Source organism: Alligator mississippiensis, chromosome 3 (assembly GCF_030867095.1).
Source record: "Alligator mississippiensis isolate rAllMis1 chromosome 3, rAllMis1, whole genome shotgun sequence".
In the NCBI taxonomy this organism is placed as follows: Eukaryota; Metazoa; Chordata; order Crocodylia; family Alligatoridae; genus Alligator; species Alligator mississippiensis.
Window position 1 is genome coordinate 222,519,588 of NC_081826.1, and position 14,732 is coordinate 222,534,319.

General features: G+C 44.4%; 1 protein-coding gene across 2 annotated transcripts in view; it reads right to left on the reverse strand.

The window, feature by feature from the left end:
* DMXL1 (Dmx like 1) overlaps window positions 1–14,732 on the reverse strand; it is a 140,774-nt gene that overhangs the window by 112,891 nt on the left and 13,151 nt on the right. For both annotated transcript variants that reach the window (XM_059724916.1, XM_019478071.2), the window contains exon 2: window positions 7,924–8,049. In XM_059724916.1, coding sequence (XP_059580899.1) covers window positions 7,924–8,049 — 126 coding nt within the window. The remainder of the gene's footprint in view (window positions 1–7,923; window positions 8,050–14,732) is intronic.

The window sequence follows — 14,732 nt, forward strand, 5'->3', positions numbered from 1 at the left end:
CTTAATCAGATGAGTTAAAGTTGTGACCTAATTAATTTACATGCCTTTCATATGCAATTTCTTTCCCTATATGCAGAACAGTGAGGAAGAGTGCACAGGATTATTTTTCTAACAAGAAAAAAGTAAAGGCTACATTCATGCCAAAGACCAAAATGCAGTTTTTGACGCACAAAAATTGACAAGAAATTTCAAGTCTGACAGTATTTGGTAAAATGAGAAAAAAAAAATCCAACATTGCCAAAGCTAATCACTAAAGACATTCCTGTTTATACCAAGATTATATATCTTCCAATGATTATGCAAATACATCCAACTGGCTAGCAGCCACTGTGTTCAAGTATACCAAATTCTAGAGTTAGGATGACCATGTATATTTATGAGACAGAAACTAGCATCCTGGTGCTTGGTGGTAATTGTTTTTCTACAATACTTCATGTTTTTAAAGCACTGCTTATCAAAGCATACAAAAAAGCACAAGGAATATAAAGTAATATTACTGTATAATGACAGCAATTTGGTCAAAATGACTAAGTAAATGTAAAGAGATTGTTTACCTGTAAAGCAGCCACTGTTCTTTGAGATCACATATACATATATATGTAAATGCATATTTCACTTGGTATTACATACACTGCCAGTGCAGTTCAACTGAACTCTCTAGCCAGGAGTGACTACTGGGATGGAACATGCATGTGTCCAAAAGGTATAAAGGATGGAATTGCCACAACCATATCCTGATTTTTTTCAATGCCCCAAGAGCCCACATTTTGAGAACAAGGTAGCAGAAACAAAGGGTAAAATATGCATTAAATATGTAGATTAAAAATGTGATTTTCTATGCAGGTAAGAAATCTTTTTTGAGTGTTAGCCCACATACATCACCCACAGTGGTTCCAAGAAGTGGTCTTATCAGGGGGTGAGCGCAAGGAGTTAAGTCAAAGTATTTATTGATGCCAATTTGCTAATGTTGTGAAGCTACTATAGTGCAGTATACTCTTGTTGATTAAGCCAGCATAAGCCCAGAAATTCTATATAAGTCCCATCCAAATAATGACGCAACCTAACATATGGAGGCCATCTACCTGAACAACAGAATATAGCTTCTCTGATTCTTTCAACATGCACTATAAAAATGTTGGGGTTTTCCTGAACAGTGTAGTACAAGTACTCTGGAAACCATGGCAATTATTACTGCCACCACTTCCCCACCACTAAATATCCAGACCTGGGGGAAAAGCCTGCAGGTCAGATGACAGAGCCCCCTACATGCTGGAAAACTCTCAATGAAAAACGCTGGCAAAACTTTACAAATACTTTTTGGTCCTGCAACACACTGGAGATCTGCTACTTTGGAGCCGACTTGATTAACTGAGCCTGCTCCACACACGACCTGACACATATTGCGCTGCACTGCATATAGTTGTATAAGCAGTGAAATGCGCATCAGCATGCAGAAAATGGCGGCAGTGTGCTTTTGAACTAAAAAGCCTTCAATGTGCTTTAGTTCAAAAGCACGCCACTGCCATTCTCTCAGTGCTGATTGCAACCTCCCCCTGCCACGAGCAGTCTGGACTCTGTGGCTGGCAGCAGGGGCCTAAGCTTGGGCCATCTGGGGCAGGTAGGTGGGAGGCTGCAAGCAGCTGCATTCTGGTCTGCAGAGCCCCAACCCAGCTCACTGCCAGTGGCAGGTGCAGACAGCAGGAAAGGGGCTGGGGTATGCTGCCACAAGAAGGATCGGGCCTCTTTCAACTCCCCCACCACTTCCCTGATGTACTAGGTACTAGTTCCCCTTCCTGCTTCTCTTGCCCTCCTTCCTGTCTGCCTTGCCACCTTCAAGGGCACAACACTGCTTCCATTCCCACACCCCCCTTCCTTGTTGGACTGCTCCCCGCCCCGTGCTAAACGATAAACAACAGTAAGGTATTACCCCTTATCAATATGCAAACCATTCAATGTTTAAATGTTTAACTATTCACATCCCTAGTTGATACCAAATTCAGAGAGATTCAAATCTGTCATACTTGAAGGTAAGATGTACCAGACAACTGATAGGTGCAAAATATTGGTATTGCAGCAGAAATATATTTTCAAGCTTTTCTTCACAATCATGACAATTACAATTTTTTCTTCAAAGAAGGTTAGATTTGAATGTGACTGCAGCAACTGGGACTTAAGAAAACAAAACAGAGAAACACCTCCTAAAAGTTGCTTGAGTGATTCAGTTGGTGATCTAGTGCTCCACTGCTTCTATTGAATTCTGTAAATCAAAGCTAAGAGCACCATTACTATATTTTGCTTTTTATATAGCAACTTTTTAACTATGCATCTCCAAATTTACTGGAGTGATAAGGCAATTTGCATGCATTATTTTTATGCAAAGAATAATCCTGTGAATCAGGATCTGTTAATCATGAGGTAAGAATCTTTTATGAATTATCACAGAAAACTACTGATGATCAGTATATTCTAATGTCTTCCTGTTTTATAAATACAAATGCTAGTTTGCAACAGCAACATCTTATAACTATCAGGGCATTTTTCAAATTAGGCTTTAGAATTTGGAACTTGAGCTGGGAAAGATACAACGTTTGTTCAAATGCTACATTTCAGTTCTCTAAATTATTCTAGTTTAATAGAAAGCAATAACAGATGTAGTTGGCCACCAAAGGAAGATAAGGGAAATTAACAAATGCTAAGTCATTATTGTCTTTAAAGCAGAAAGTTACTGCTTTACATAGCTGTTCAAAAGTTATATTTTGCATTTCCAAATCAAGTTTCAGGGCATTATGACCCCATATTTTACACTGTTCAAGGCTCCAGTTTCCATCCAGCAAACTTCTGAAATATACACAGATCAAGCTCAGAAAAAAGTTCCTAACTGTAAGAACAATAGGGAAATGGCCCAAACTACTTATGAACTTGTGGATTCTCTCACCAGAAATTTTAAAGAGTTTGGCTAGGCATGTATCAGAGATGGTTTATGAATAATAAAACTAGCATCTGTGTAGCAACTTTGACAAGATAACCCTTAATGTTCCTTTCATCGCCATGTTTTCACCAATCAGCAGGTATCCAAAAGTAAGACTTCCATTCTTACCAACAACTAATCTCAGTACAACTGGTACATAATAGGGATGACTAAAAGCCATTTCCAATTTAAAGACTCCTCAAACCAGAGCTGAGAAATCACTATACAGTTTTGATTCAGACCAGATGATATTAACATCAGTATAAAAAAGCCAAAGTTTACTTTATATACATAATTTAAGATTTCTGAAATGATCAAAATGACAAATCAAAAAACAATAAGAAACCCAGGAAATGGAGAATAAAGATTAAAAAGTCTGAAGACATTAATAATAAAAATCTGGAAACTAGTTTGGATTGAATTTAACCTTGACTGGAGTTATACTATGTGGAGAGCCCACCATTCCACATTCTTCAGGAAGACTCCATATGCTACTGATTTACTGCGTCAGTAAAGCTTTACATGTACAGACCTTCTGGGCCTGGACTAGAGCTCAGCAACATTTTTGGGCCAAATGCTAAAAAACACCACAACTTGGACTTTAAATATGTTGCAGTGTCAGGGCAGATGGCAGGGGAGCAACGAGGAGCCCAATCCTAGCCATGGCAGCACATCCTCTGCCCCTTTCCTGCTGTGCTCCCCGACATGCGCATGCAGCCACTGGCAGCCATTAGCTGGGCCAGGGCTCTGGACCCCTGCCTGCCCTGAGCAGCCCAGGCTCTGGGCAGGCCCCTGCTGCCCGCCATGGAGCCCAGGCTGCTCATGAAAGGAAGTTGCAAGCCTGAGGCATGGAGATGGTATAGCCCTAAGCCCATCCAGGCAGGCTGTTGAGGGCAGCCAGTCCTTCCGCCGCAGCTGCAGCTGGCAGGACACAGCACCTGCAGGGGGGATCCCAGGTTGAATTGCTCCCACGCTGTCCTGCAGCTGACCAGCTCCAATGCAACATGTGGCAAGTCTACCTCTGTATGGGAGAAGGGTAAATGTTGTGCTGCCCCAGGCCCCTTCCCAGCTGTGTGCACCGAGGCACGCGTGCAGCTGCCACCACTAGAGCCCAGTGCCACTGTTTGCAGCCTCCCGGCTGTCTGCCACAGCTGGCCCAGGCTCTGGACAGCTGCTGCCCACTGCAGGGCCCAGGCTGCTTGCAGCAGCACTGTAGCCTTCTGGCCACTTGCTGCAAGCAGCCTGGACTCCGTGCCCAGCAGCAGCTGCCCAGAGCCTAGGCCAGCTGTGGCATGCCAAGCAAAATGGCCTTGCATTCTATGATTTGGCAAGCATGCCAAGGGTTGCCAACCCCTGGCCTAGACCATCTACCTAGCACTCACAAAAGTATCAGAAATTAATAAGGTGCAAAATGTACACAATCGTTTGTTGCTCATAAATATTACAAGATCTAATCTAAATTTAAGATTTCCGTGAGTTCTACATGGAAGAAATGAAGGCAGTAGTATCATCACTACTTCACTAGAGAGCATCTCTTACTCTGAAAAAAAAATCTTATGAGCTTTTAAAACAGAGCTATTGATAAATAAATAAAAATTGTATCTACTGTTCCCTTCAATAAATCCACAATCATATCATACAATGTAGGAGTCTAAACTTCAGGTCCTTAACTGTGTGCAACTTTTACAAAATCACACCAAAGAATGAAAGCAGAGCAAAACATTGATACAGAACCAGAGTTAAAGATGCCTCAATTGTTCATTTACATTTTTAAATGTATAAAAATTCAAAAAATTTCAAAATATTAAGTCTGCATTTCCTAAAATTTTTAAATTACATTAGGTAGTAAAAACCTAGATTACTGTTATGTTCTCTTCAACAATTTTTTACATGGGTTCAAGTTAAGAAATTTTTGGTTTAGCTACAGTCTTCCAATAAAGCATCAGGCCACATCTGAAGGGGTGAAGAATGGAGGACAATAATGCTCATGACACTACAAAATCATTAATGCTATTGCTCCTCAGATGCACTGCGGTCAATTACAAAGGCCTTGTCCACACTTTCATTAGTGGAGATCAACAGGAGGAGATGAGGGGGGTGGTGGTCACAGAATCATGAATGGCATATTCACATTATGCACATACTCTTTAGAGGTGCACCGATATATTGGTTGCACATCGGACTGGCACTAATAAAAGGAAAATTAACATTATTGGCTTTCGGGTTTTTTTTGACCAGTGTAGCTGATAATGACACTGATAAATGACATGTACATGCATGCAGCCAGGCAGCTTGGAGAGCAGTGTCCTGCAGGTATGTCTGTGGGGGGGGAGGGGCATGGGCTAGGGAAGGGATGTGTGTGGAGGGCAGATCAAGGTCCCCATAGTGAGGGAGGGAGTGGGGCGGGAGCACAGGCAGGTGCTGCCCAGCCAGGGCAGTGAATGGGACCCTGGGGCTGAGACCAGGACAGAGCCGCAGGCAGCTTGTCCAGGGGGTGTGGGCAGAGATGGGGAGAAGAGGCGGCTCCCTGCCACTGTGCACACCCCCAAGGGAGGTATGGGGGGCATGTGCCCCCCTGGATTTGTGTGCAGGGCAGAGGCAAGCTGCCTGCTGTGGGCTCATAGACCAGGAGCAGTGTCAGCCTCTTCCTGGTGGCAGGGCTGGGCTTGGAGCAGGCAAGAGTGAGGTAGGCAGCAATAGCAGTGCTGCGAGAAGTGCTTACGGTGATTTTTGTGGTGGCTACAAACCCCCCAAATCCCGCCCCCAGCACCGCCCCTGCTCAGGGCATTCTGAGCTATTGCCTTTCCCTTGCAAGCCCTGTGCTGCAGGGCAGCAGGCAGGGGATGTGTGGCCAGCACAGGGCTCCTGAGGGAAAGGCAGCAGAGCAGAGGATCCCAAGGAGGGCCAGCGCTGGAACGGGAGACTTGGGGAGGGAGGGCTATATCTACCCCAAAATTCACCCTAGCCCCCCCTCTCAGCACCGCTCCACTCACTGCCACCCACCCCATGCCACTGAGGCCCCCCCAACTCCGAGCCTAGCCGTGGCCCAGCCCCGCACTGGGAAAAGGCTGGCACTGCCCCTATCCCCAAGCCCACAGTGGGCAGCCCGCCTCCAACATGTGCAGAAATCCCAGGGGGCAGGAGGAAGGGGCACATGCCCCCCCACGGGGGTGTCTGCAGTGGCAGGGAGCCACACCCTCCCTACTCCCCTTGGACAAGCCGCCCATGGTTCCATCCCACTCCCGGCCCCAGGGTCCCATTCACCACCCTGGCTGGGCAGTGCCTTCGCATGCCCCGCTCCCTCCCTCATCATGGAGCCTTGATCTGCATCCCCATGCCCCTTCCCTCCTCCATACCCCATCCCCACACCAGAGACTTACCTGCAGGGCACTGCTCTCTAAGCTGCTAGGCTGCATTGCTGTAAATCAGCTATTGGGTAGGTATCAGCTGATACGGCTGGTTAATAATCGGCTACCGGTATCAGCCAAGAAAATCTTTATCGGTGCACCCCTAGTTCTCTTCTTTATGACACAGTTCTCTTCTTTATGACACTTATGACCCCTAATTCTCTTCTTTCATGAAATTTATTATTCTGCACCCAAGACAGGCCAACATAGAAGCGACTTCGGAAACCCCAACATAGGTACATAAAGGGCTGTCAAAGAGCTCCCTCTTTCACTCCGTCTCAACTATCTGTCCAATTATTCTTCTATATGACCCTCACTGTTTAACCGATTACCTTCTAGTCATGAGGCAGTAGTAGATTTGTTGAACTGCCCAAGTCTGACCTGTTACTGATAAAAAAAAAAAAAAATTCTTCAGTTTCAGATAATGAGCAATTACTACAACTTAGCACTCAACTGCCATGTAGTTGATTTGCAGGTTGGTTTAGCTGCTCTTTATATATCTGAATAAATTCAGAATGTTTGAGCCAAAGAATTTGTTTTGTTTTGTGGCAAGATCAAGCCAAGAAGAACGTTAGGAATACTTTTTTTCCTATTTTATACAAAGTTTGTTTTTGGTGTGTTTGCACTTCTAGGCCCCACAGTATTAGGGCCTGCTTGTGCCAGATTCTGTACAAACAAGCAAGTCATTGTCTTTTCCCTGAACAGCTTTTTAGTAATCACTTGGGGGTGAAACTAAACAGGCAAAAAGCAAAAAAGAAAAGACAGAAACAAGGTGAAGGCAAGAAGTAGTAAATAGTCACGTATTAACTTCCTGGTTTATGAGAACTTATATTCTATTTTTAATTTAAGTAATAAGCAATCTCTACTTTAACCAATCTACTCTAAGCCAAAAATACATATGTGCATATTGTTGGTGTGCCAAAACATCCTAGTCACTTCCTAACTTAAAAATCAGACTATACTATTCCTTTCCCAGTACTTCCAATATCATTCAATAGCTTGCAAAATTCTCTCACAAACACTTCTGTCCCTCATCTGAAGTAACGAGTTTTATACAACTTCCCTGAACTCATCAGCAAAGTCCCAATCCCTCCACTGAGAGGTACATTTGCTGTGCTGCCTACACTGAACCAAGTTAAATTTTATATGTATAGATTATATCAGGGGTTTTCAATCTTTTTGGGTCAGTGCACCCCCAGTAGCTGGACGCAAAGCAGTGTACCCCTGGTAGCAGAGCAGGGAGAGGGGTGGCACGTGGCTGAACGCAGAGCAGGCAACCTTCCCCTGCCACCTGTGTCCAGCGGGGCGGGCAGTGCCTGCACAGGATGGTGCGTGGGCACTCTGCCCCTACCTGCCTGTACCCCCTAGGGCCTTCTCACATACTCCCCAGTTGACAACCCCTGGACTATATGCATTATCTTTAATTAATCCACTGACCTGTACACTAGTCACTTGTCTTAAACTGAGAGCTTCCCTACTCCTTGAACATCATAGTATCTCTAGAAAATTAACTCATTACGGTCTGAACATTAGTAGCAGAATACATACCTTGCCTTGTTGCATAGAACAGTCCACACATCCCACTTGAATATTTCCATGTTTTGCTCCAGGGATTATTTGTAATCTTTCAAAATCAGTCCCCAGTACCACAATATCACATCCTGATGCATAAACCTACAAAAAGAAAAACAGAATGAGTTACATCAAACCTAAAGTTACTTCAGAATTCAGTGGTGAGTCTATTACAAACGAGCAGGATAGTTTAGGTATCCCCATTAAGATCTAGCTCTAAAGAGGCTATCCTTGATTCATCGTCATTTATATAGACTTACAATCATCATAGTGACCATGAGAGTATCTCTGGCCCAAGGAGCTTATTCTAACATAGAAGCAGAACTCAATTTAGAACAGTCAAGACATAAGCAGGAGAACACTGAAAGCAACATATGACAATTTTTAGGAGGGTATTTTTTTCTTTGTTAAAAAAAATAAAAAAGGAAAAGGTTGCAGAACAAACACAAACTGAGGGACCAACTAGAAATGAGGACGCAGAAAAACAAGCAGAGAAGGAGATGTGAAAAGCCTTTAAAAGGAAGGCAACGTTTCTTTGGGTAGATGTGATATCACATCTACCCAAAGAAGCCTGCCTGTCGATGGCCTTAGACCAAGACGGCTACAACCAAAACCCCTTTAAAATGAAGGTTTGTTTTAATATAGGTGAAGGAAAGGAACAAAGACGTCAGAGAAAGATACCACAGAAAAACCTTGGTATTTTGCAGAGTAGCTTCCTCCCTAAAAAGATGAGGATTTGAAAAGAAACCCAGGAGTATGCAGAGCTGCAGTTAACCATTAGGCAGAACAGCTTAAGTGCACCAGCTGATTGTGCTGGCCATAGGAGACACATAGGGGGGCACATGCACCCCCTGAGAGCACTGATACCCCCCACCCCGACAACAAGCGCTCCAGCTGGAAGGGGAGCACAGAGAGCGCTCGTGCCCCCCCTGAATTTGGCTCCGCTGCTGGCTGGCCACTGGGGGACCACCCCCCTGGTCATGCCCTGCTGGCGCCCCCGCAGACTCGGGAAGCACCAGTTGCCCATGGTGCTGGCTTTTATTTTAACGAGGAGCTCCAGCTGAGTGAGGAAGCAATACTCTTTGAAGTAAAAGCTGCAACAAGGATCATAGGAAAGTAGGGATGGGAAGGTCCTCACAAGAATGTGTAGTCCAGAGGTTCTCAAACTGTGGTCCAGAGACCACCACTGGTCTGTGAGCTCCATTCAGGTGGTCCGCAGAAAGGTTGCTGAACAATTGAGAGTATCTGTACTTGTAAGGTAAGACTACTGATATTAACATATGAGTTGTGTGCTTTGATTTGTAGAACACAAAAAAAAAAGTTTAAGTGGTCCACTGAGACCCTCAGCAATTTTCAAGTGGACCATGAAAAAAATGTTTGAGAACCACTAATCTAGTCTAGTCCTCTGCTCAAGACAGGATCATGCCTAACTAAACCATCCCAGCCAAATGTCTGTCGGACCCACTTTAGAAAAGTTTCAAGCCTGGAGATTGCACATTTTCCCCTAGATAGCCTGTTCCAATGCTTGGCGACTCTTGCAGTTAAGAAGTTCCTCCTAACTCCCACTCTAAATTTTCTGGGCTACAGCTTGAGGCCATTGCTCTTTGTCTTGTCCCCTACAGCCACAGAGAAAAGCCCATCTCCATCCTCTACAATATAATCAACAAGGATCCTGGCTTTCTACACTTAAAAAAAGTTGCATGTTCTCCGATAACCCCCAAAATTCTCCAATTAAAAAATGTCAAAACTGCTTTTCCATAATTAAAATAAAATATCACTATGGAGAGAGAGTGAGAGCAAGAGCTAGAGAGATCTACATATAGGTATCAGCTGAACACAATATTTTCTTGACATATTTAGTTTTAAAGCCTACCAGGGCCTCAATCATTGTCATAAATTCTAAACACCTATATATTTTGGCATTTGACTTCAGGTTTTTTTATCATGGAAAAATTGGAGCTCCTCCTGCCCCCTTCACTCACCCGGACATAGGCCCAACTGCAGCTGTCCCCCTCTGCTGCTTTCTGGCACTGAGCAGACCTGATATGCCAGTGCACTGTCCCTGCCCATACCATTGCCCCTCAATCCCAAGCCACAGCCACCCCAACCCTGCCAGTGCCCCTCACTCCCGACCTACAATTCCCCATCAGCCTACAAGAAGAAACCCACAGTTTCCTGTCCTTCTCCTTTAAAGGAGAAAGTCCACGTCCTTCCATGGCAAATGGAAAACGCGGCTTCCTGATAATCTCCCTTCAAGTACTTGAAGAATGTTATCAAATGCCTGCTTAGTCTCCTCTTCCTCAGACTAAATAACCCTAGTTCTTTCAGCCTTCCTTCATATATCTTGCCTTCAAAGCCCCTTATCATTTTTGTTACCCTGCGCTGGATTCTTTCCAAACTGTCCATGTCCTTTTTCAAGTGTGAGACCCAAAACTGGACACTGTATTCCAGGTGAAGCCTCACCAGTGCTGATTAGAGAAGAAGAATCACTTCGCTTGATTTACAAATGACACATCTGTCAATACAACCCAGTAGCTTAGATTCATAGATTCATAGATGTTAGGGTCGGAAGGGACCTCAATAGATCATCGAGTCTGACCCCCTGCATAAGCAGGAAAGAGTGCTGGGTCTAGATGATCCCAGCTGTTGGCTCTTTTTGCAACAAGAGCACACAGTTAGCTCATATTCAGCTTATGCTCCAGCATAACCCCCAGGTCCTTCTCTCCAGTATTGCAACCAACCCAATCATTCCCCAATCTGTATTTGTGCATGCATTTCATCCCAAATGAAGTACTTGTCCTTGCTAAATTTCATCTGATTGACTGTGGACCATTTCTCCAGTTTATCCAGGTCATTCTGAGTACCAGCCCTGTTCTTCAAAATGTTCACAATTCTACTAACTTTTCCAGGTACAGAGGTCAGGCTAACTGGTCTGTAGTTCCCCAGATCTTCCTTCTTCCCTTTCTCAAAGATGGGCACTATAGTTGCCTTTTTCCAGTCATCCAGAATCCCATAAAACCTCCACAAATTCTCACAAAGGATACCCAGCAGCTGCAAAATTACCTCAACCAATTACTTCAGTACCCTCTGGTGCATTCCATCTGACCCTGCAAACTTGAAAGCATCTAGCTTCTCCTAGTAACCCCTAACTTGTTCTACCATTATTCTAGACTAGTGGTTTTCAACCTTTTTTTTCCTATTTGCAGACCTGTACATGAACGGTGCGTACCCCCAGTGGCTGGGGTGCACAGCTGTGCTGGCAGTAGCATCAGGACAGAGGCAGGGAGCCCAGCAGCAGTGAGTGGGGAGCTCCTGCAGATGCTGCCAGCACTGTCAGCAGTGGCGGGGGCGGGTGGTGATGAGTGCCAACCGGGGCCAGCAACCACCTGCAAGCGCCGCTCGCAGCGGCAGTGGCCTGAGGCAATTGTGGACTACCTGCAGACGACGCCGGCACCACCAGCAGCGGGGTGGCAAGTGGAGACCACCTGCAGGCACTGCTGACAGCATCGGCAGCACCTTTTTGCAGGGGGTATACTGCCACGCTCAGGGAGTGCATGTTCATCCACATGCACCCCCTACACGTCACCCCTGGGCCCGTAAAAATATCAAATGGAGGTGTGGACTACTCTGAATTTTAAGTGTGGGTATTCGCAAACTTTTGATCAGTTATCTGTCACAGACCCCTTGGGCATAGTCAGCAGATCCCCAAGGGTCCACAGACTTCAGGGTGTAAACTAATATTCTCAGCTGTTTGTCTCCTTCCCTATCTCTGCTGCCAGCTACATTAATCAGCTGGTAACTAATCCTGTTTGTGAAGTCTGAAGCAAAAATGGCCTTAAATACTTCAGATTTCTTTGCATTGTCCGTGACCAGATTGCCTTCCTCATTCCATAAAGGGACCTATGGAATTTCTGGTCTTCCTCTTACTTTTGAGATACCCGAAGAATACCTTTTCATTGCCTTTTATGTCCCTTGCTGCATCTCAAAGGGCTCATCCTTAATTCAGCAACCCAATACAAACTAGGAGGAGGTTGTAAACCAGCTGGATAAATGCACTCTCAGTTCTACTGAGTGTGAATTGTTACAGAAAAACGAGATGCTGGAATAAGAAGAAATGGGATGTACAGAGCAAGAATGCATGCCTGCTGTGACCAGGACACGAACCAAGTTTCCATCAAGACGATGGATCCATGAGGATGGTGAAGAATTAAAAAGGAATTCTGAAACAGAGAAAAAGCAAAAATGAACAAAGTACTTGCAAGCATCTGTGACAGGCAAGATACAGAAGGAAAATGGAGTAGGATTTAATTATAAAAGGCATGAGACAAAAGGTATGGACAGGCATCATATTCCACTCTCCTGCTAGAAACTGGAAGTGTACAGTTTCTCTGCAGGAAACGTGCTGATCCTGGGAGAAAGATGTTCTCCTTACCCTCCCCAGGCTGGGGTCACTTCAGTCTAGAAAGGTGCAGGGAGCAGGTACTGCTGGACTCCTGGTCTTGGGGAGGGGTGAAAGTGTGGAAAGGATCCCCAGGTGATTCCAGTCTGGGGGGGGTGTACAGGGAACATTTCCTCACTGCCCAGCTCCTCCCAGACTAGAGTGAAACAGCAGCTGCTCCACACATCTTCCCCAGACCAAGGTGAAGTATCTCTCTCAGGAAAAAATTTCTACCCATAGTAGCAATGAACACCTGTCTATTGCCAATGTTTCAGACCTGCTATGTCTACAGTATTGAAGCCAGGACTTGTCTCCAACAGATTTTTTTTTACCTTGAATTAAGCGACTATCTCAAATTAGATAGCAGTTTAAATGTATGTAAAGACTAGGTAGGGACTGCATGCCAATTTGATTCAAGCTGCAACTGTTTCTTTTCAACTAACTTAACCTTTAGAAAAAATTATGAAGATTAAATTGGAGAGAATAAAGGAAATAAAAACTTGGGAATCAAGACAGCCTTAAGAGAAAGATTAAGTGAAATCATGCAGGAATAGTTACATAGAAAGTACAGAATTTGAGGAAGCCAACAACTGAAATGAAAGGGAGAGGCTGGAGTGTTAAGAGAACCATTAGAATACGGGAGTGGATAGAAGTAGATTGTCACAGGATAAATGTTTTTAACCTACAACAAATATAAGTGCAAAGACATACACAGACCCTAATCCATGACAAAAACAGCCAAAAAAACCCCACAAAAAAACAACTGACCAGGAGGAAAACAGTACTGTTTTATTCCAGGACATCTCAAAGGATGTCTGCACATTTGTGACACTACAGTCTCTTAGGACGAGTGGCCAGGGTGGCCCTCCAAGTATCCCACAAGACAGCACATGCCCACCCTTCCCATTCACTCTGGCACTTGGACCAAAAATCTACTACCCAGGGATGACAGGTCACAGATGGCTTCACACATCTACTTATTCAACCCAAGGAAACCTCCTAGTCCTAAAAGGCCTACAGACTGGCCAAGACCTCCACGGAATGAGGGAAGAATAACAGCAGTTCTACAGCCCAAAAACACCTTCCTGTACATAGCTGCCCACAAATCCAAATCAGCAGAGACTGAAAAGCGAGTATAATTATCTAGAATGATTCCCTTCTCATGCTAATTTAAAGAGGAAAAAAAAAAAAATCACAAACCATAATCATGCTTGCTTTGATCTATTAATGCCCCATATTAAATTTACAAAGAAGAATAAATATTGAGGCCCTTCCCCTGCCTCCAAACATTTTCATGCCAAATGCCTTCTTTTAGGGAACCTCTACTGCTTTATTAGCAATGGACTACAACATTTGTTGGGTAACTTAAGACTGGAGCAAAAGCCAACCCCATGGCCATGAGCCACCCTCCAGTGTGGTAACCTTACTCCTTGAAAGCCAGTAAGTCCAGGATTCAGCCTATTCATGTAAGAAAGTGGAGGCATAGGAATAAGAATCCTGCAAAATAGCTCAGAGAATTGGAAATACAACATGAAAATTTCTTAGAGGGGACAGAAGGGTGCAGAACATTGCCTGCATCACTCTGCTGAGAATGAGATGTAATATTTCAGAAGTGCTTTTAGAAAAAGTGTAATACGCTGGAAAAAATATTTAAAAAATGTTAAGAATGCATGTAGAAATAGTTTACTGAGGCAAAACTAGAACAGCAAAGGCATTTCCAGAATTTGGCAAGAGGTCAGGTCTACTTCAAAGAAAATACAGTAGTAACCAATTATTTCAAAATAAATAAGAGACTTCTTCCCCAAATCCACTTGTAGCTTAATCCCGGTGATGTGCTTGTGTGCCCCTTGTAGTAGTAAACGTCCTCTTCTAAGGCAGGGTTTGACAACCTGTGGACCGAATACAACCTGTGAAGTCACTGGATCGGGCCCATGGATAAGAAGCTTCAGTGCTGGCCCCCTTCCTCCCTGGCTGTAGCAAAGAAACGATGGTAATGGGTGTTTCCCCCTATGACACAGCAGACAAAAGCAGCAGTAGCAATCAAATCCTAGGACCCACCTGTTTGCCTCTGATCCGAGCTGGATCATTCCAGCCCACAGCCTGATAAGGTTGCCCACTGCTGTTCTAGGAAGCGAATACCTTGCATGCTTCCTCTCAAGGATATAAAAGCTTGGAGCAACCCCAACATATAGCCCTTAATGCCAAGTCAGAACAACCCATGTCTGAAGTGCTACATGGTTTATACCAGAATTCAGTGGTCCTGAAATTATGGCCCATGAAGCAGAACCAACCCTTCAAGTGATTTCATCCAGCCTGTGTGGCTCAGAAGTTGGCTACAATTCAGAAA